The sequence below is a fragment of the Myotis lucifugus genome, unplaced genomic scaffold (genome assembly GCF_000147115.1).
Source record: "Myotis lucifugus unplaced genomic scaffold, Myoluc2.0 scaffold_46, whole genome shotgun sequence".
Taxonomy (NCBI): Eukaryota; Metazoa; Chordata; class Mammalia; order Chiroptera; family Vespertilionidae; genus Myotis; species Myotis lucifugus.
Genome location: NW_005871094.1, coordinates 6,101,095 through 6,125,282, shown reverse-complemented (window position 1 = coordinate 6,125,282; position 24,188 = coordinate 6,101,095). Strand labels below are relative to the sequence as shown.

The window sequence follows — 24,188 nt, the reverse complement described above, 5'->3', positions numbered from 1 at the left end:
GGGGGGGGGGGGGAGAACTTGGGCGGAAGAGATCAACAAAGAAGTTGTATGCATATAAGCCATAACCAATGGATAAAAGACAATGGGGGGAGAGGGTGAAAGGCTGGGACTGGGAGGCAGGGGCAGGCTGGGAGAAGACAATGGGGGGAGGGGAGAGAGACGTATGAAATACTTTCAATAATAAAGAATTGCCCTGACCAGTTTGGCTCAGTGGATAGGGCGTCGGCCTGTGGACTGAAAGGTTCCAGGTTCGATTCCGGTCAAGGGCATGTACCTTGGTTGCGGGCACATCCCCAGTAGGGGATGTGCAGGAGGCAGCTGATCGATATTTCTCTCTCATCGATGTTTCTCACTCTCTACCACTCTCCCTTCCTCTCTAAAAAAATCAATAAAATATATTTAAAAAAATAATAATAATAAAGAATTAAAAAAATAATTAGGAAGAACTTAATAACATAAGATAGCAGTTTGGAGTCTTTTCTTGGGTCTGCAACCACATGATCCTGATAAAGACTTAGGCTTCTTTATAATTAAAAAATGGGAATGTTAGACTTTCTAAGGATATTAAAAAGCACTCAAAATCCAAGCATTGTTCATTTAAACCAACCAGCCTTTGGTTTGTAATTTTTCTCTTTTTATAAGATATAATCACAGTTTTTGCTCACATCAAGTCTTTTCCTCATCAAATAGGGAGTCAGAGAGACCATGAGAAGCTGAAATTTGCAACTCTACTTAGTGAATCACTTTGAAGTTAGCCCCTAATATACAAATTGAGGCATACACCTTTAAGTCACTTTCTCAAACTCACACAAAGAGAAATTCAAAATCAAATTTTATATGTACTTAGCATACACAAAATTACTAGAAGAGAACAAAAATGCCATTTGCCCCTCACTTACTCCATCAGCTCTATTCTTAGGTCCTGTAATGCATTTGATATGGTACAATGAGGAACTCTATTCAGCCATATGGCAGTTCTTATTTAAAAAAAAAAAAAAAAGACTCCAAAAAAAACGACATTCTTTTACTTACCTTTGTAAGAGTACAAGGATGCTTGGGAGGAGATTCTCATTCTGAGCCCCAAATTTAGCCAAAGCACTCACAGCAGCTATAATGAAGCATAAAATGAAGCAACGTAAATATTGGTTTCTTGCATTAAGTAATAATCATTCAAAAAATTAGAAAAGTTTACCCATGTTCAGAGGGAATAAACTCTCTTATTGTTTTATTGTGTCTTGATCTTATTTCTTTGACCCATTTAAGCATAAACAGAAATCTGTAGGCCCAAGAGAGCTATGAATAGGAAAATTCTCCATGCATTGTAGGAAAAATCATATCAATTTCTTTATGAGCACTCCTCCATTCCACTACAACCTCTTATATATCATACTGATATAATTAAGCTATAATCTCAAACAACCAGCTCCAAGCATAAAAAGATGCTCTATTATTAAAATTCACTTAAGTCAATAAAGATTTATTGCTCACATAACTTTTGCAAGGAACTGTGATAGGTGCTGGGGAAAGAAAGATAGAAGAAATAGCCCCTGACATGAAGGAGTTATAGTCTAGTGGGAATGACAGGTAAGTAAAAAGATGATTACAACACAGCACAATAAGTCCATGATAGAACCATATCCAGGAAGATAAGTGAATACAGAGAAAAAAACTTAAGTCAGAATTGGTGAAGAAAAGTAGAGCTAAATATTGAAGAACAAGTAACATTAGCCAAAGGGAAATGGAAGGAAAATAGTATTAAAGGCAGAGAGAATCACAACTGCAAAGACCCTCAGTCCAGAGAAGAAAGCATAATGTCATATTGGAACTAGACACAGGTGAGGAAGGCTGAAGAATAGGATCCCATGTTTGAGAGCAGGAGGAGACAAGAGAGACTAGAAATAAAACAAAAATAGGTTGTGGTTTAGCCTCTGTTATTATTAAAGGACTAGAGCCCCAGTGTACAAAATTCATGCATGGGGATGGGGGGGGGGTGTTCCTCAGCCCGGCCTGCACCCTCTCCAATCCAGGACCCCTCAGGGGATGTCCGACTGACGGTTTAGGCCCGATCCCACAGGGATCCCCCTAACTCAGTGGTTCTCAACCTTTTGGCCCTTTAAATACAGTTCCTCATGTTGTGACCCAACCATAAAATTATTTTCGTTGCTACTTCATAACTGTAATGTTGCTACTGTTAAGAATCGTAATGTAAATATCTGATATGCAGGATGGTCTTAGGTGACCCCTGTGAAAGGGTCATTCGACCGCCTAAGGGATCATGACCCACAGGTTGAGAACCACTGCCCTAACTGCTCTCCCCTCCCGGCCTGATTGCCCCTAACCTAACTGCTCTCTCTCTTGCTGGCCTGCTTGCTCCTAACTACCTCTGCCTCATCACCATGGCTTTGTCCGGAAGGACGTCTGGAAGATGTCTGGTCTAATTAGCATATTACCCTTTTATTAGTATAGATTATTATTATAGACTAGAGGCCTGGTGCACAAATTTGTGCATGGCTTGCGGGAGGGGACACAGTCGGATATCCCTCTCACAATCCGGGACCTCTGGCTCCTAACTGCTCACCTGCCTGCCTGCCTGATCGCCCCTAACCACTCTTCCTGCTTGCCTGATGCCCCTAACTGCTCTCCTGCCTGCCTGATCGCCCTAACTGCTCTCCCCTACTGGCCTGATAGCCCCTAACTGCTCTCCCCTGCTGGCCTGATCGCCCCTAACTGCCTCTGCCTCAGCCCCGCCACCATGGCTTTGTCTGGAAGGATGTCCGGAAGCTGTCTGGTCTAATTAGCATATTACCCTTTTATTAGTATAGATTATTAGTATAGACTAGAGGCCTGGTGCACGAATTTGTGAACAGCTGGGGGGAGGGGATGTGGGAGGTTGGCCGACCCCGCCCCCGATCGGGGAGGGTGGGGAGTGAGAGGGGGTGGGACAGGCCAGGGGGAGGGGCCGTGGCAGTTGGCAGGCTGCCCCTGCCTCCTGGTCGAACTCCCAGTCAAGGGGACAATTTGCATATTACCCTTTTATTACATAGGATGTTAAACACAGGATGAATTTGTGTATTTGCAGCAGAGTACGCTACACTAAACTTATAAGCAGATTTTAAATGCAAAGTCCATTTTTGTAGCACAGTGTGGAGTACAGACTGGATCTGTATGAGAGTGGCAGCAGTCACACTAGTTGGCACTGGAAATGAAGGAGAGCCTAAAGCAGCACCCATGAAAATAAAGGAAAAAGAGAACGAAGAAATATTAAAGAGTCAGAATTGATGGAATTTTGCCAAAGAACAGGTGGAGATTATAAAACAGGAGAATAAGTTTCTGCCTTTCCAAAGGAATGGATGATAAAGGTTTGGGTGAGTTTAGTTTTAAGTTGAATTAGAAGTGCCTTAGATAGTTGGACATAAAAGTTCAGGAAAGAGACATGACTGCAATGTCACCGCCTATGAATAGAGCTCTGAAAATGATCACCAGAATAAGTGTGTATGGTAAGAAGACAAACCCCTAAGAAAACTATTATTTTAGGGAATAGAAGAGAAGCTCTATAAATAAGACTGAGGAGTGATGGAAAGATGCAGGCTATTGTGGAAGCCAAGGGAGGGTTTAGTCAATAGTACATTAAACTGACTGAGAGGTGAACAAAGATAAAAACATTGGAGTATTTAACTTGATTTTCCAACTCGCTTATAAGTGATATATTTTTTTAAATAGCTTCAGAGGATTTTTAAGGAAGAGAGCTAGATTATAGTGAGTTGAAGAGAAAATGGGAAATAAGTTCATGAGTGGCTATTTCAAGTTTATCAGACACGGGAAGTATAGGAAGGATCCCACCATCAAGTAGAAATTTTCCAATTTCATCACCACCCCCCTGAGTTACACATTTAAAAAGATCAGCAGTTACACCATTATCAGTGTTCCAATGACTTACCAGCTCTAACAGCCTCATTTTCCAGTACGACTCTATTGAAAATAAAGCGGATATACTTGGAGGGAGCAGGCGTTCTGGGGCCCTCTTTGCCCAGCAAGTGTAGAATCTTTGTAGCCAGAACAGTGTGCTCACAGTCCTCAATGAATTCACAGAGGTGGGCTAGACCTGCTTCTTTAGCCTCAGGGTTCTCTTCCACAATGCTGATGATGCAGTCCACAATGGCCCGTTTATATTCAAAGCCTCCCTGGCAAAAGAGAAAACTCCCATTCGTTCTGAGGATGCTCTTTGGAGAAGTGCTTATACTCCAAGGCTTATGCTTATAATATTAAAATTTCCCTTCCCTTCCTTCATGAAAGAAACAGAAGTGTGTTTTTTTTCTGCAGGGAAAGCTAGAGCCATAGCATGTTTAGTAATGATAAGTCAGCAACCAGAAGTAAGCACACTATTTGAGAGACACATGCTGCTTTAAATACTATGACATTTAATGGGAATCGTAAGAATTTAAGAGAGCAACTTCCTGTGATTTACAAACTAGTCCACCTACATCGTCTCGGAGCATGTTGGAGAGGAAAGTCATCATGACGCCATGCTTTCGCGGGTATTTCTGACAGAGAGCACTAATTGCCTGTACAACCACCACCTGCAGAAAAACAAACAGAAAGGCCATTCACCTTTATAATGACTGTACTGCTACCACCCATAAAAAGACCAACACAGAAAGGACATTCATCTTTATAACTTTAGCTACTAAGCATACTTTATTTACTGTAAGCTAAGCAGGCGCTGTAGTTATTCAAAATTGCAATGGTTCTTCATGAAAGATAAGCCAAGAGACCTCAAGGGAAAATAAAAAGTTCATTCAAGAGACCCCATTCCTTTGCTCCAAATAAATAAGCACATAAAAATTTTAAAGTGAACAGTAAAGATTAAAAGATTAAACAGACTGATTTCCATAGAAGAAATAGAAAGTTACCATAAAACTACTTTACAAAATGGTTTCTAGAATAATTTTACCACAACTTTAAAGACCAGTGTCAAGTGAGAAGGGTGTGAGATGTTACCTTACTTGCAAGCTAACAAGCGAGCCTGCCACAATTTCATTAATGCTAGTAGAAAACATGAAACTCCAGGATCAGAGATGAAAGACAGTAAATTACTCATTGTAATAGCAGTAGCTACCATACCAGTATTTGGAACCAGTTTCCTGAGCCCCAATCCCCACAGGACAATGCAAAAAGGGGCAGATAACACTGAGACTGGCAGTCCATTGCATTACAGGAGAAGAACCCTGAGGTATGGCACTTGAGTATTTTAATGGGCAATAAGCATGCCGGTCTTGTGTTCTGAAGGGAAACATTATTTTTCTTATACTGGACAGTGAGCATGTTTGCTTTTTGCTCTACACCAGTGGTTCTCAACCTTCTGGCCCTTTAAATACAGTTCCTCATGTTGTGACCCAACCATAAAATTATTTTCGTGGCTACTTCATAACTGTAATGTTGCTACTGTTATGAATCGTAATGTAAATATCCGATGTGCAGGATGGTCTTAGGCGACCCCTGTGAAAGGGTCGTTCGACCCCCAAAGGGGTCGCGACCCACAGGTTGAGAACCGCTGCTCTACAGGGAATAGTAGCTTTGTCTTCTAGAGCTGTATTGAAATATGCCCTGTACAGGGAGACACTATATTTTCTAAGGTTGGAAGATACCTTGCACTACACAAAGGGAACAAAGCTAGGACAGTAGGAAACAAAGGGCAGTTAGTGCCTAACTTGCAAGATGTGCAGAAATACAAGAAACTCTTGGAGAATTGGGAATTGTTTCTCAACAACCAGATAGTCCCAATCTATACACATCATTTCAGAACATAGAAAATGAAGGAAACAATCAATCAGTTGCCTCCTGTATGCACCCAGCCAGGGATCAAACCCACAACCTAGGTATGTGCCTTAACCAGGAATTGAAACCACAACCTTTTGGTGTACGGGATGATGCTCCAATCAACTGAGCCACCTGGCCACAGCAAACATCCAGTTTTTTTTATGAAGCAATCATACCAAAACATAATAAAGATGTGATACATGCAAAAAGGAAAATTTTAGATGGAATTCATTTATAAATATTGATGCAAAAATTCTAAGTGATAGATTAGCTAACAACTCCAACACTACAGTAAGAAAATAATATTTCATCATGAAATGAGATTTATACCAAGAATGCAATAATGGTTCAACTTTAGAAAATTAGTTAATATAATGCATATATTAATGAGTCAGTAAAGAAAAATCATATGATTATATCCATAGATGCTGAAAAGACTTTGATAAATATCCAACACCCATTACTAATAAAAATTCTTGAAAAAAAATAGAAATGGGTAGATAGTTCCATTTTACACACTCACACCTCAATCCTAATGTCAGCATATTACTAAATAGAGAACACCAAGAGGCATTCCCATTAAGGTCAGAAATAATATAAGGATGCCACTATCGACTATTATTCAACATTACTATGGAGTTATTAGCTAATGCAATTAGACAAGAGAAAACAATTAGAGGAATAAGAATTGAAAAATAAAAGACATAACTATCTTTATTTACAGGTGATATGACAATATACCTGGAAATCCTACAAAAGCAATAATAAAACTAAATAAAATAATTCAACAAGGTAGTAGGATATAAAATTAAAATGCAAAAATAATACTAATCATTGCATGAAAAATAACTAGTTAAAAGATATAATGGGTTAAAACATATAACAACAAAAGATAATATAGTTAGGAAAAGCATTTAAGACATTCAAAACTAATAAAAATACTATTAAATATTTTGAAAGGCACAAAAGTAACTTGAACAAATTATAAAACATCACTATTCTTGGTTAAAATGTCTTAACATTAAGTTAACTTATAAATTAATGTGATCCCAATAAAAACACCAAGGAGATATTTTTATGAAGCTAGACAAGTTAACACTAGTTCATAAGGAAAAATATACACATAAGACTAGCTAGGGAAACAATGAAAATAAAGAGTTATGAGAGGCAGCTAATAAATATTAATACATTCTGCAAAGCTTCTATATTTAAAATAGTGTGTGATCGTGATTTATGAATAAAGAAAACAACATAATAGAATAGAAAGCCCCAAAATAGACCCAAGTACATATACTTTAGTATATGTTAAAGGTGGTATCTACTTATATAAAAACCATGGGTGGTGTTCATCATGACCACAACCGCCGTGGCCAAGCGGAAGGAAGTCAGTCCTGCAGGGGTTGTCTTGGCAACGGCTGCGCCCTCCCCCCGAGCTGTTTTTCGGAGCTGTTTCCGGTGAGGGCAGGGTTTGAGGCAGAACCCGCCTTCGGAGCATGAAGGCATATCTTTATAAAGTGTGCTACGCCAGCACGGCCAAGGGTGACCCTGAGTGGGGGCGGCAGAAAGGCTTAGAAAAGACAGACAAGAGAATGAAAGCTGGGTTTTGGTGGGACGCTGCTTCTCTGAGAGACAGAGACCACGACCACAGCTGTGTCTTTATTTTATAGCAGATGCCACGAGGCAAAGTAAGGGCGTGACCAAGATGTTTACAACATTCTCCTGGGTTTCAATCCTACTCAACTACATGCACCTGAACTCTATGAAGCCTACATCACTCAGGCACGTGGGGCCACGTGTTCGGACCATAGGTTCAAGCTTACAACTATAGCTGTTGGCTATAATTTTGCTAGGAGGGCCCTGCCCTCCAAGCTGGGACTTGCACGTGGCAATGAGAGGACTGCGCCCTCTCATTAGTCCAAGGCTTGAACCTGTCCAAAACACTGTAGCGGCTCCCCACAATAAAGTTTTAATTCTGCTTCTTTGTTACTAATGTTGTGGCCCTACCCCATAACAAAGAAACAATTTCCAGAGGATGAGGCCCAGGAATCAGGATTTTAAAAAGATTCCCAAGTGATCCTAATGTGCAGCCAAGGTTGAGAACCACTGCTATAGATAATATTAAACATATATCTAAACATGCAATTCTTTGTCCAAAAAATGAGCATGTTCAAAAATTAAATGAAGAAAATTTGGATATACTCGATGGAAATTTTCACACATATTTGAGTGATGATTCTATTGATTCCACAGATGATGCTGAAAAGGAAAATTTTCCCATCGAATTTCTTAATAGTATTAATCCTTCGGGAATGCCGTGTCATAAATTAAAATTGAAAGTGGGTGCAATCATCATGCTATTGAGAAAGCTCAATAGTAAATGGGGTCTTTGTAATGGTACCAGATTTATTATCAAAAGATTATTAACCAACATTATCGAAGCTGAAGTATTAACAGGATCTGCAGAGGGAGAGGCTGTTCTGATTCCAAGAATTAATTTGTCCCCATCTGACACTGGCCTCCCATTAAAATTGATTCGACGACGGTTTCCCATGATGCCAGCATTTGTGATGACTATTAATAAATCACAAGGACAAACTCTAGACAAAGTAGGCATATTCCTACCTGAACCCGTTTTTGTACATGGTCAGTTATATGTTGCTTTCTCTCCAGTTTGAAGAGCATCTGATGTTACAGTTAAAGTTCTAAGTACTTCATTACAAGGGAAATTAGTCAAGCACTCTGAAAGTGTTTTCACTCTTAATGGTGTACAGGGAGATATTAGAATAAGTTTAATCACTTTATTAGTCGTTGTTTGCATCACTATTGTTTTTATATCATGTTTTTGTTGATTTCATATCAAGTTTTTGTCGTTTTTATATCATGCCTCTGTTGTTGTTATATCCTTTTGTTACTGTTTATTTATTAATAAATTTATATATTATTTTCATATACATTTTACTAATTTCCTTTCATCTCTCACACTTCTATTATAGAGAAAGGGCAAATAGCAATATTAAAATATCTCTGCTAATTAATTCCCTTTTGAAAAATATATTTTACTGATTTTTTACAGAGAGGAAGGAAGAGGGATAGAGAGTTAGAAACATCAATGAGAGAAAAACATCAATCAGCTGCCTCCTGCACAATCTCCACTGGGGATGTGCCCACAACCAAGGTACATGCCCTTGACCAGAATCGAACCTGGGACCCTTGAGTCTGCAGGCCGATGCTCTATCCACTGAGCCAAACCGGTTAGGGCAATTAATTCCCTTTTAATGTGCACGAATTTCATGCACTGGGCTATTAGTTTTAAATAACAAGCAAAAAGTTTATTGAATAAAAATGGGGGGTTGGGAGCAACAGGTTATTGAAAAAAATGAGATTAGATCCATTTCTCATTTCATATATAATATAATCCAATAGATCAGAGATCTAAATGTAAACCATCTATCTATACTAATAAAAGGATAACATGCTAATTAGGGTGGACATCCTTTTGGACAAAGCTGCAGCGGCTGCAAAGGGCCCAGGCTCAGGCCAGCAGTGGCAACAGCAGCGGGGTAATGAGGGTGGCGCCTTCCCCTGATCTGCCAGGTCGCCTCCCACAGAGGGAGGCCAGACTGCGGCTTAGGCCAGGGACTGAGGCAGAGGTGGTTAGGGGTGACCAGGCCGGCAGGGGGCAAATTAGGGGCGATCAGCCCGGCAGGGGGGCAAGGTAAGGGCGATGTGGCCGGCAAGCAGAGGCAATTAGGGGCAATCAGGCAGGCAGGCAGAGGGTTAGGGGCAATCAGGGAGTCAGGCAGAGGGGTTAGGGGTGATCAGGCAGGTAGGCAGGCAAGCAGTTAAGAGCCAGTGGTCCCAGATTGTGAGAGGGATGTCCGACTGCCGGTTTAGGCCCAATACCGCAGGCCAGGCCTAAACCAGCAGTCAGACATCCCCCAAGGGGTCCCAGATTGGAGAGGGTGCAGACCGGTCTGAGGGACCCCCCCCCCCGCCCCCGTCGCCATGCACAAATTTCATGCACCAGGCCTCTGGTCCTATAAAATAAAAGCCTAATATGCTAAGTGTCTGGTCGTCCAGTCAGCCATTCAACCAATCAAAGCGTAATATGCTAATGATATGCTAAGGCCACTCAACTGCTTGCTATGATGTGCACTGACCACCAGGGGGCAGATGCTCCGACCGGTAGGTTAGCTTGCTGCTGGGGTCTGGCCAATTGGGACTGAGTGAGTCGGGCCAGACACATCCTGGAGCCTTCCCACGTCCCTCCCTGGCCCCGATTGTGCACTGGTGGGGTTCCTCGGCCTGGCCTGCACCCTCTCGCCATCCGGAACCCCTTGGGGGATGTCAGAGAGTTGGTTTCATCCCAATCCCGCAGGCCAGGCCAAGGGACCCCACTGGTGCACAAATTCATGCATGGGGCGTCTAGTGAAACTGTAAACATACCAGAAGAAACATTAAGATTCTATAATCTGAAGGGAAAGGCTATTATTCAAAAGTCAAAGCAATAAAAGATAAGATTGACAAATTTGACTACAGCAAAATAAACTTTTGCATGACAAAAGATGTCATAAAAAAGTCAAAAGACAAATAGCAAACTCAGAAAAAAATAACACATTTCATAGATAAAGAACCAATATCCCTAATATACATATACAAAAAAACCTTTAAATAAGTAAGGAAACAAAAAACCAAGACACCTATAAAAATGGGGAAAATATATGAGCAGACAACACTTAAAAAGAAATATTAAATGATCCTAAAATATAAGAAAAGATGTTTAACTTCCCTCATAACAAAATAAATCCAAATTAAAACTATATCCATCAGATTGGCCAAACGTCAAAATGTAACACATTCCATTGGTGAGACTAAGGGGAAACTGACACTCATACAGTGCTGGTAGAACTTAGCTTTCTCTACAAAACTACATATTTATTTACCCTTCAACCTAGCATATGGACTTCTAGGGATTTACCCTAAAGATACACCGGTAACATTTCAAGGAAACAAATGCACAAGGTTATCCACTGCAGCGTTCTTTGTAATTGCAAAATACTGCAAACTCTAAATGCTCAAGCACAGGAGATTCATTCAATAAGCTATAGTACAAAATGACCTTCATAGGTTTCCCAAAGATTCAAAATGTCTGCTTAAACATACAGGCTAGGCTTGTCGTTTAAAAGACTAGATATATCCTATAACAGAGTAAATAGGGTCAATTATACTCTTTGAGAAATAAGACAAAAGAATAAGGTCTTTCTATTTTAGTTCTTCTAGCTGAAATTTATTATTCTTCTGATTATCTCTAACACATTTTCACAAGTTCTATTCAACACTGTACTGGAACTCCTAGCCATTTCAATAAGGCAAGAAAAAGAAAAGAAAAGCTTTTGGATTGGAAATGAAAAAGTAAAACTGTCTCTATTAACAGATGACATGATTATTTATATAGACAATCCTAAGGAATGTATACAGCAACTAGTAGAACTGATAGGGTACTTTACAAGGATACCAAGTTATGGGAAAGTGCGGGGGGGGAGATTTTTTAACATACTGGTAGCAAACAATGAAATAGAAATTTTAATAAGATAGAGTCATAAGCATAAAATATTCAGATATAAATTCAACAAAAGATGTGCAAGACCTCTAGAATTAATGCTACAAAACACTGCTCAGAATAAAAACCTAAATAAAGAGGAAGGTATACTATATTCATGAACTAGAAGAATTAATACTGTTAAAATGTCAGTTCTTCCCAAATTAATTTATAGATTCAACACAACCCCAATCATAATCCTAACAGGCTTTGTTTTACAGAAATTATAAAATGGTTCTAAATTTTATATGGAAATGCAAAGAAACAGATTATTAAAAAGAAGGACAAAGTTTAAAGACCACATTACTTCACTACTTGACATTGAAGAGGTACCCATAAAACTATAATAAAATACAGTGGGTATTGGCATAGTACTGAAAAATAGATCAATGGAACATGATAAAGGAGCCCAGAAATATACCTACAAGTCTATGGTTATCTGCTTTTCAGACAAAGATGTCCAAGCATGCCAATGGGTCTTTTCAACAAATGATGCTGGAATGACTGGATATTGGTATGGGAAAATACTGAACTTATCACACATAATACACAAATATCAATTCAAGTTAGATCACAGATCAAAATATAAAAGCTAAAACCACAAAATATTAAGAATAAAACATAAGAAAATATCGTTAAGATGTAGAAGTAGCCAAAGGCTTCTCAGGACACAGAAAGCAATAACTATGAAACAAAAAAAATATTAATAAATTAGACTTCATAAACATTTAAAACTTTTGCTCATCAAAAGATATTGTTAAGAAATAGGCAAGCCATAGAGATTGGAAGAAAAGATGATCGTATTCTTACCTTGAACTCATCTGAAATTTCAGATACAAAAGAAGATATCTGCTTCATTAGTCTGTCCACACTGCTCTCACTTCCTGTTTTGAGAAGTGTAGTAATGGCCAGGGTAGCAATGCTTCTATTTGAGTCTGTGATCAAGTTTTCTAAGTCCAGATTGCAGGCAGTCACAGCAGAGGGGTGCTTCATTGCCACCTTGTGGAAGGGCAAGAAAAATATTAAGCAAATTGCTATTGATAAAAACCAGAATTTAATAAAAAAAAAAAAAAAAAGAAGAGAAAAATAGAAATTGTAATTTAAGGTAAGTGGCTTTTTAAAAACTGAATGGGAAAATATAGGTTAAAATTGTTTCAAAAAGAATGTTTCCAATTAAAAAGGTATGATGTATCATTTGATGAATGATTAATAATCATAGTCAAAGAACAGGATAGCACTTTTTCTTCCCAGGTTTGTATAATCTTTCTAACAATATTACAGTCTGTCTTTTATTACAGTTGGCCCGTTTTTCCTTATAGTACCTGTGCACATTGATACCCATTCGACTGGATGTTAAGTTCTCTGAAAATAGGACCTCACGTGGTAAATACTGCTCAAAGACTGTTAATATCTTATCACTTAGAAAACACTTCTGTATTTAAGCAAACAAATTCCATCCAAACTGGATTGCTCATGGTCACTAAAACATGTCTGCCATTCTTCAGTTTCTTTTTGTAGGTGCCATTTACCTCTCTGCCTATAGCAATAAAAAAATTTGAAAACAGCAAAGTATTGCCTCAAAATTCACTTAACCGCAAAATATGACCCAAACTACTGTAAAACTAATTAAGTCTTAATTTATTCCACTTACCAAGGATAATCATGTTATCATACAGAAATTTTAATGTGTCTAATGGTGGTTACAGCTCCAGGCTCAATAGGGTTAGTATATAAGATATAGCATCATAGAACCTTTCTAAATTTCACAAAATACAGAATTCCGAGACACATCTGGCTCCAAGGTCACAGATGAAGGAATGTGGACCTATACCAACTCTTTGAATACAATTCACATTGCTATTCCTTGGCTGCTCTAAACTTCTCTGTCCTCCAATTATTCACATAATTAACCCATAACCAATCACTCACCACCTATGACAAGTCGTCTACTATATTAAACTTTCATTTAAAATTTTTATGGTTATTTAACTTATTCTGTAATGCAGCCTCTAGAACCATGCTACATGGTAGTCAATAGCCACGTGTGACTACTAAGCATTTGAAATGTGGCTAGTTCAAATTGAGATATACTGTAAATATTTAAGAAAAAACACTAGATGTGTAAGATTTAGAACGAAAAAACTAAAAGGCAAAATATATCTTTTCAAATGCTATACTGATTACATGTTAATATGACATTTTAAATATATATTAGGTTAAATAAAATGTATTATTAAAATTAATCTCATCTTTAAAAAATTTTTTCACGTGTTTATTATAAAATTTAAATTTTCGTATGTGACTCCATTTTGTTTCTATTGGATGTTGCTACTATAGACCAGCATATCCAAGAGAACTTTCTGCAATGATAGAAATGTTCTATATCCACACCATCCAATGGGATAGTCACTAACCACATAGGCTCCTGAGCACTTGAGGTGTGACTAGTAACTAAGGAACTGAATTTTTAATTTAATTTTAATTTAAATGGAAACAGCCACTTATGGCTAAAGGTCATCATATTGGACAATATGGCACTATAAAGTGCTTAAAAGTCAGAAATGAATTATAATCTCTAGTTGAATGATAGTGAAAATGGCCATATCTAAGGCCACAAATACAAGTGAGATACTACAGAACTAAAGCTAATAAATCATATTTACTAACCTTGGAGAGAAAGCCAAACACATCACAATTAATGTTTCTCAATCAAACATTGATATAAGTGACCTACCTTGTTCAAGGTCCTCACAGCTGCATATCTCAAAGCTGGCTTCGGAGAGCTACAGAACAACTGAAGAACTAGAAAAGAAAAAAGATCACTGACTATAGCTCATTTCGTCATAGAGCATATATTTGAAAATATAGTGCATGAACAATCATATTCAAAATATGCATAAGGAAATTAGATTACAGCATCAAAATTTCACATGAAAAATGTGTCATCAAAAATAGAAAAAGCACATTTTGTTGAGGTATAAAAACTTTAAATAGAGAATACAAAGTTTATTCTTTTTCCTAAAAGGATTAATATACCCATCAGTATATGAGTGGTAGGAATATTTATAGTTATAAGAGCAAATGGGTTTTTTAAACATTACAAAGAACTGAAGGCATTAAAGTTATTTTTAAATGTTTTATATGGGGAAACTTCACAAAAAGAAATAAAGCAACTAAAATAATCATCTACATATCAGAATGCAAAGGCATCTATATACACAGAACTAAGATTCAAAAACCATTCCTAATACCTATCCTGAAGACCTTTGGTGCTTAAAACAAACATAAGAATAGAAACAAAAACCAGCTATCAAATATATAACCAACCTGAAACAGCAGGCGCCAGCTCCCTTGCAGTACAGTTAGGAAGATGAATGATAGCTGAAGCAGCTTCATAAATAACCATTTCATGTTTATTTCGCAAGCAGCTCTCAATGAAATCAAAGAATGGACTTTCATGGCTGTCAGTAAATATAAATAGACCATCATTAGATATCAAAAACATCAGAGGCAATATGCACAGTAGTTGAAAACAGACAGATTGAAAAGCACTTTTAGAATTATGGATGAAGGACCTCTGAAAATCCATTCCTCCATAAAAAACAATAAGAACGCTGGCATAAATTTTCAAAATCAACTTTTTCAGCACTCTAGAAATTAGCAAAAGCTTGCAACAATCCTCATAGCTAAAAAAGCCAGAAGCCCAGCAGCCACTGGAGGAGGCAAGTGTGTTTGGAGCTCCCTCAAAAGCCCTGCCCCCAAGAACTGTCACTATTTGATCAGACGAGTGTTCCCTAGAAAAGTCCCATTCATGGAGCTAATCTTTATTTTATCTGACTCATAGCTCATTTAGTGAAAAAAGCCCTATATCCCCAGGGAGTTTGTCCTGCAAAACCAGTGGCAATTGTTTAACATTGTATTTGCCAGAGGCAGTGATTCCAGTTGGGACAAACAAAAATCTGCACACAAAAAACTTAAAGGAAAATCTGAGGCATAAGATGTCCATAGTGGGCTTTGATAATTTCTGACATATTCCTGGGGATCTAAAAGGCCATGCGCATGTGGAAGGCTGCGCAGATGCCCAGGAAAGATTGACAGAGCCCTAATTTCTCACCTGTGCTTGACTTTGAGGTTCTGAGCAAGCAGGAAGTGAAGCCTAAGGCAGAGTTATAAACTGCAAGAGCATGGAGGGCATGCCCCAACACACAAAATGCCCACTGGAAAAGGGTGAAAGACATGCTGATTTAAAGCATTTAAGAAAATATGTCAAATCATTATCTGACGATTCAGCTAACCAAGCAAAAACTTCAATGATTGCACATGATCAAGAATAAAAGCTGCAGAATTAGCCCAGGAAAGTCAGTAAACAAACAACGACGACAAACAGCAACAATAACAAACTCTGAGCATAGGGAAAGGGGAAATCTGAACACCCGAATTTTCACATCAAATAATTTAAAATATCCAATATTTGACAAAAATTTATGATACACAGAAATAGCAAAATATAGCCCATGTATTGGAGGCGGGGGGCAGGGGGGGGAGGGAAATGGTCAATGAACATTATTCCTGAGGAAGCCTACATGCTGGATTTACTATGCAAAGATTTCAGGTCAACTAATATAAATATGCTGAAAGAAGTAAAGGAAACCATGTGTACAGAATAAAAGGGAATTAAAGGTATGACAATCATGTCTCACCAAAGAGAATATTAATATAGAGATAGAAATGAGTTCTTAAAAGGAACCAAATAGAAATTCTGGATTTGGAAAGTATAATAACTGGAGTCAGAAATTCAAATCTGCAGTTTAATGGTTGATTTGCACTGGCAGTAGAAAGAACCATAAACTTGAAGATGGGTAACCTGAGATAACCCAGCTGAGGAAATTTTTTTTTTAAAAGAATGAAGAAAAAGAACAAAGGTTTAAAGACCTGTGGAATATGACCATGTGTAGCAACATTTGCACAATAGGAGTCTCAGAAGGAAAGGAGAGAGACAAAGGGGCAAAAGGAATATCTGAAGAAATAGTGGCTAAAAACTTCCTAAACTTGATGAAAACCATTAATCTATGAACTTAAGAAGCTCAACAAATCCCAAGCAGCATAAATACAAAAGGATCCCACACAGATAGACACAAACTGGTAAAAACATACAACAAAGAAAATTTTGACAGCAGCAAGATAAAAGCTACTGATCACCTTGAATAGAGGAGCATCAATACAATTAATGGCTGACATTTCACCTAAAACGATGGACGAGAGGGTAGTAGAATGTCAAATTCAAAGTGCTGAAATAAAAATTCAAGAATTCTATATCCAGCAAAACTATCCTACAAAAATGAAGGCTGAAAAAGGACATCCCTAGATAAGCAATGAATGAGAATGCACTGCTAATAGATCTGATTTAGACTGAACTATTGACTCTAAACAGTGATATGAATAATCAAGGAGAAATAAAGAGACTAGAAATGGTAAATACATAAAGTGATATAAAAGATAATATAGATACATTATTTTCATTTCTCTTAACTGTTTTAAAAAGACATAAAATTGTATGAAGCAATAATTATAATACTACATTATTGGATTTATTACACATACACATGTAATATACATGACAATAATAGCAAACAAGAGCAGGGAGAAAATGCAACTATATTAAAGCAAAGATTCTATTTTACTAGTATTACGTTAGTATTAATCTGAAGTAGCAAATTAAAATGTATATTCTAATCCCTAGAGTAATGACTAAGAAAAAATGGCGAAAAAGTAAAGATATTCACAGAGAAATTAAAATGATATGCTGAAAATGTTTACTTAACACAAAAGAAAGTAGGCAAAGAGGAAGAGAGAAACAAAAAAGACAGGAGACTTACATAGAACAAACAAAAATTGGCAAAGATAAATACAATTAAACATCCCAATCAAAGTAAAATCCAATTACATACTATCTAGAAGTAACTCACATTACATTCAAAGATACAAATAGGGTGAAAGGAAAAGATATCATGCAAACAGTAACCATAAGAGATCAGGAGTGGCTATATTAATATCAGAAAAAATAGAATTTAAGACAAAAATATTACAAGAGATAAAAAGACATTTCATAATGAGAAAGAGGTCAATGTATCAGTATGATATAACAATGATAAATACATACACACATTTAACATCAGAGCATCAAAATACATGAATCAAAACTTGACAAAATGAAAGGAGATTATAGATCATTTAACAATAACAGTTGGAGATATCTATACATATAGAACAACTGGACAGAAAATCATCAAGGATATAGAAGATTTGAAAAACATAATCGGCCAACTCAACCTAGAACATTCAACCCAATGACTGTACCATAAATATACAATTTTCAAGTGCATATGGACAGTTCTCAAGGATAGATCAAATGCCAACCATAAAACACATTTTAATACATTTAGAAGGACAGAAATCATCAAAGTATGTTCCCCAACCATAATGGAATTAAAATATAAGTCAACAAAAAGAAAAAATTATAGGTCAACAAGAAATAAATTGGGGAAATACCAAAATATTTGGATATTAAGCAATGTATGTCTAAGTAACCCATGGATCAAGAATAAATCAGGAAAGGGCTGGCCAGGCACCTACAGATAGCAACTGAAGTCCCAGAGATATATCTCAGCTGTTGGGGTTGCCACTGAGAACTCTGGGATCTAATCCCCAAGCTGGATCCCCGAGTAGAGAGCACCAAAACTGAGGAGAGTACTCACATAACATCTGGCTATGAAAACAGCAGGGTGCTGTCTGCCAGGGAGTAACAGCTAACACTTCGGGCACCCTCTTAAAGGGCAAGTGCACTAAACTCCCTGTGGAGCTACCCACCTTGTGTTCTGGCAGAGGGAGGGTGAAGTGGACTGGAGCTGTGAGGGCAGAAGCCAGGACTGGGGACTCGGGGGATAGAACTCAGAAGGCAGACACCCCAAGTTTCCAGGGCTGAGTCATTCCCTCACCCAGCGGAGGACATCTTTCCCACATAGACATTTGCCTTGCCTGGGAAGGAAGACATTTGACACATCCTACTGGAAAACACCTTGCCCTGAGGCTACTTAAGAGATTAAAAATAACAATTAGCCTCCAGGCAGAAGCAACTGCCCTACCCTGTTAAAAACAACTCTCCCCACACCAGAGGACCATTGCCTGGGGGGCAATTCAAGTCAGAATCCTATCAGTCTGTAGGCAGAGGTGGTCTCTGGAGGCTTTGAGTCTATGCCTGATCTAATTAGTCAGAAACAGCCTTTAACTCTGTCCTGCACTAGAGATTGAGAGGTGTAGAGCAAGCACGTCAAACTTGCAGCTGGTGAGGCATGCAGCCCGCCGGCCGCAAGTTTGACATGCTTGGAGAGGATCTACCTAATACCAAGTCACAAACCCAAATAGAAAGCCAAAATGAGGAGACAAAGAAACAACCCCCAAATGAAAGAACTAGAGAATTCTACAGAAGAAGAGATAAATGAAGCAGAGATAAGAAATTTATCTGAAATAGAGGTCAGAGTAATGATGGTAAACATGCTCAACAGAATGAAAAAAGATATAGTAACTATGAAAAAAGAACAGTCTGAGATAAAGAATGACATAACACAAATAAAGGATACATTGGAAGGAATACACAGCAGATTAGGGGAAGCTGAGAATTGAATCAGTGAATTAAAAGACAGAGTTGAAAATAACACTCAATCAGAGAACCAAAAAGAAAAAACAATTAAAAAACAGAAGGGCAGCTTAAGGGAGCTGTGGTACAATGTGAAATGTAACAATATTAAAATAGTAGGTGTGCCAGAAGAGGCAGAAAGGGAGAAAGGCATAGAGAAGGTGTATGAAGAAATAATGGCAGAAAACTTCCTTAATCTGGTAAAGAAAAAAGTCACAATTGATCCCATTTAAAAGTTCAGATCTCTAATCCATCAAGCTGTTATGATCAACTCCCTGGAATTGCTAAGTAACTTCATTTCTACTTTACTGTTTTAATTGTTTAAATAAAAATAAAGATGCTTTTGATTAAAATCTATAATAATAAGAGCATAATATGCTAATTAGACCGGACATCCTTATGGACGACCTTCCAGACAAGCCGGTGCCAGAGGGAAGCCAGTGCCAGCAGCCAGGGGAAAGAAGGCCTAATCTTGCATGAATTTTGTGCATCGGGCCTCTAGTCGATAATAATAAATAATAATAATAAAAGCGTAATACGTTAATTAGACCAGACAGCCGAACGACCTTCTGGGCATTCTTCCAGATGACCTTCTGGATGAAGCCAGGGCTGCAAGAGCCAAGGCAGCCGCCGTGGCTGCGAGGGCTGAGCCCCTTGCATGAATTTCATGCATCGGGCCTCTAGTAATAATAATAATAGTAATAAATCAAATGGAAAGTGACCAAATATTTGAAACTAAATGAAAATGAAGAACAAGTCAAAATTTATGACATGTAGCTAAAGCAATGCTTGGAGAGGAATTAATAACTTTGAACACCTATACCAAAAAAAGAAGAAAGGTCTCAAAATCAATAACCTAGGCTTCCACAATTCAGAAATTAGAAAAAGAAGAGTAAACTAAGCCCACAGCAAAAAGAATAAATAATAAAGATCAGAGCAAAATGACATTTTTCAAAGAAATAGAACAAAAAATTATCTAATTTGTATGAAACCACAAAGGATCCCAAATAGGCAAAGCAATCCTGAGAAAAAAAGAACAAAGCCGGAGGTATTACACTCCCTGACTTCAACTTATACTACAAAGCTACAATAATCAAAACACTATAATATTGGCACAAAAACAGACACCCAGACCAATAGAACAGAACTGAAAGTTCAGAAATAAATTCGCATGTATATGGGCAACTAATTTTCAACAAACAAGCCAAAAACATACAATAGTGAAAAGGAAGCCTCTTCAATAAGTGGTGATGGGAAAATTGGAAAGCCACATCAAGACTGCTATATGACATCATACACAAAAGATAACTCAAAAATGACTAAAGACATTAATATAAGATCTGAGTCAATAAAATTCATTGACAAAAACATGGGTATTCAACTTATGGACCTTGGTCTCAGAGGATTGAACTTGATCCCAGAGGCAAGGGAAATAAAAGCAAAAATAAGTGAATAGGACTATATCAAACTAAAGAGGTTCTGCACAACAGAAGAAACAATAAAACAAAAAGGCAGATCCACTTCTCTTTTGGAAAATAAATATCTTAGATCTTCATTCTTATCTCCCTGTTGGAATGCACATCTTTGAGAAATATCCCGCAAGAGTATTTACCTATACAGAATCATGAGCTGTGGATGGTTATCTAGTCTCTGGGTCACCCGGGAGCAGCTGTGACAGGTCATCCCACAGCTCTGTGTCCTTCAAAACCCTGGAGACGAGGGAAACCAACTTTGTGGTTGGATGGGGTGAGGACACTGTCTTTTCCTATTTATTGTTGTTTAGACATAACCATATTTGTGGAATGTTTCTCACCTTCCCACTGGCTGTCTCAATATTTGTTTGTTTAAAATGTACATTGAGCCGAAACCGGTTTGGCTCAGTGGATAGAGCGTCTAAAAGGCTTACCTTGCTAACCTCCTCTTCCCTACAAAGAGAAATGTCACAAGAATGTGTAAAAATAAAAATCTAAGAAAAAAAAAAGGCAACCAACTGAATAGGACAAGATATTTAAAAACAATACCTCCTATAAGGGGTTTTATTCAAAATACATAAAGAATTAAAAAACAAAAGCCCAACAATCTTATTTTTAAAATGGGCAGAGGACCTGAACAGATACTTTTCCCAAAAAGATATACAAATGGCTAACATAACTGAAAAGATGCTCAACCTCACTAGCTACAGGGAATTAAAACCACAATGAAATACCACTTCACACCTGTTAGAATGGCTATTATCAATAAGGCAAGAAATAAAAAGTGTTGGAGAAGATGAGGCAAAAAAGGAACCCTCCAACACTGCTATTGGAAATGGAAATTAGGTCAGCCTCTATGTAAAACAGTATGGAGGTTCCTCAAAAAATTAAGAATAGAGATACAATATGACCCAGCATCCCTCTTCTGGGTATCTACCTGAAAAGTTTGAAAACATTTATTCATAAAGACATATGCACCCATATGTTCATTGCAGAATTATACACAGTAGCCAAGACATGGAAGCAACTTAAATGGGGTTGTTGTTTTTTTCATGTGTTGAGAAGTGTTCCTTCCCCATTTTTCTTTTTCTTTTTTTAACATGTTTTTATTGGTTTGAGAGAGGAAGGAAGAGGGAAAGAGAGAGAAAAATTAATCAGCTGCCTCGTGCACGCCCCACACTGGGGAACAAGCCACAACCCGGGGATGTGCTCTGACCAGAACCAACATCTTGGTGCATGGGTCGACGCTCAACCACTGAGCAACACCAGCTGGGCCTAAGTGTTTTTTGATGGATGATAGAATAAAGATGTGGTACATATATGCAATGGAATACTACTCAGCCATAAGAAAGGATGAAATACTGCTATTTGGGACAACATAGATGAATCTTCAGAGTATCATGCCAAGCAAAGTAAGTCATATGGAAGTAATATGGATTTTATATAATTTCATTCATGTGTGGAATACAAAACAGAAAGCTACAAATGAACAAAATAAAGCAAACCGACTCACAGACACAGTCAACAGAAGGTTACCAGAAAAAAAGAGGGGCTTGGGGAGAATAAAGAGGGTAACGGGGGCCAAATATAGGGAGATGGAGGGAGACTAGGCTGTAGGTGGTGAGCATACAATGCACTATACAGATGACATGTTATAGAATTGTACACTTTAAACTTAAATGTTATTAACCAATGTCACCCCAATAAATTTCATTTTAAAAGATCAGTGCAGAGATTAGTGGACTAGAATGAAGAAATATAATTTTTAAAAATCAATAAAACCCAAAGTTAGTTCTTTGAAAAGATTAACAAAATTGACAAATGTTCAACTAGACCAGTGGTCGGCAAACCGCGGCTCGCGAGCCACTTGCGGCTCTTTGGCCCCTTGAGTGTGGCTCTTCCACAAAATACCACATGCGGGCACACACGTACAGTGCGAAGTTGACTTAAAACTTTAAGGAACGTTTATTAAGTTAATTTTAGGGAACGTTGTGGAGTGAAAGAAGATGTAGTGTCAAGGATTGAGAAAGGTATGTTGAGATGGTTTGGACATATAGAGAGGATGAACGAAAGGAGATAGACGAAACAAGTATACAAGACCAGTGTGGATGGGAGAGTTGGAAGGGGTCGACCTCAGCGAACATACCTCAATCAGATTGAGGACGTTTTTAGCAAAGGCCAGCTTAGGAGTACCCTAATTAAGTTAATAACAATGTACCTACCTATATAGTTTAAGTTTAAAAAATTTGGCTCTCAAAAGAAATTTCAATCGTTGTACTGTTGATATTTGGCTCTGTTGACTAATGAGTTTGCCGACCACTGAACTAGACTAACCAAGAAAACAACACAAATTACTGACCTTAAAGGAATTGAAATGATTATAAAGGTATATAATAAACTATATGCCAACAAATTAAATAACATAAATGAAATGGACAAGTCCCCAGAAATACCAAACTACCAAACTGATTCACGAAGAAATACAAAATCTAAACAGACCTATGAGTTAGTTATTTAAAATCTTCCTTCAAAGAAAAGCATAGGTCCCAATGACTTCATTGGTTAATTCTATCAAATATGTAAAGAAATAATACCAATCCCCCACAAACTCTTTTAGAAAATAAATGAGGTGGGCACACTACTTCCTAACTAATGTTGTGATGCCAGTATTACCCGAACAAAAACAAATTTTCATGTAAAAACTGCAATCAATATCCCTCCTGACACAGACACAAAACTCGTAACAAAATATCAACAAACTGAATCCAGCAATATGTAAAAAGAATTATGTACTATAATTGTGGTATTTATCCCTGGAACGCAAAATTGGTTTAACAAAAAATCAATTCATGTTAGAGCGGAGGGAAAGGGAGGGGAAAAGAAGGAGAGGAAGAAATTAATTAAAGATATCCAGGTTGGAAAGGAAGAAAACTCTTTTTCACAAATGATATGATTCTGTACACAGAAAATCTCAAGAAACACACATACACAGAAGTAAACGACCATACAAAGGTTACAGGATACAAAACCAACATGCAAGACTCAACTGTATTTCTATTTATTGGCAACAATAAATCCAAAACAAAATTAATGCAATTCTATTCTTTATAGCATCAGAACGAATAAAATACTTAGAAATAAATTGAATAAAAATAATTCAGGACTTTTACAGTGAAAACTACAAAACCCTGCTGTGAAGTCTAAATAAATAAAGAAACCGTCTCTGTTCATGAACTGAAACACTATGATCAAATGGACCTACTCACAGAACATTCCATTCTTAAGTGCACACAGAACATTTTCCAGGATAAAAATCACATTAGGCCACACAAAACAAGTCTTAATACATTTAAGATTTAAATCATACCAAGTACCTTTTTCAACCAAAATGGAATGAAACTAGAAATCAATTAACAGGAGGAAAACTAGAAAATTTACAAATATGTGGAAATTAAACAACAGCACATTAATGAACCACCAATGGGTCAAAGAAGAAATCAAAAGGGAAATTAGAAAATACCATGAGACAAACAAAAACATGACATACCAAAAGTTATGGGCTGTGGTAAAGGCAATACAATATTAAAAGAGAAGTTTATAATAAAAA

At 37.5% G+C, this 24,188-nt stretch overlaps 1 protein-coding gene across 6 annotated transcripts in view; it reads right to left on the bottom strand.

Annotated features, from left to right (window-relative positions):
• COPG2 (coatomer protein complex subunit gamma 2) overlaps positions 1–24,188 on the bottom strand; it is a 197,789-nt gene that overhangs the window by 121,833 nt on the left and 51,768 nt on the right. For all 6 annotated transcript variants that reach the window (XM_006088343.3, XM_023753521.1, XM_023753520.1 and 3 more), the window contains 6 exons: positions 14,744–14,877; positions 14,151–14,218; positions 12,227–12,415; positions 4,482–4,577; positions 3,938–4,181; positions 1,033–1,108 (listed from right to left, as the gene is read on the bottom strand). In XM_006088343.3, coding sequence (XP_006088405.1) covers positions 1,033–1,108; positions 3,938–4,181; positions 4,482–4,577; positions 12,227–12,415; positions 14,151–14,218; positions 14,744–14,877 — 807 coding nt within the window. The remainder of the gene's footprint in view (positions 1–1,032; positions 1,109–3,937; positions 4,182–4,481; positions 4,578–12,226; positions 12,416–14,150; positions 14,219–14,743; positions 14,878–24,188) is intronic.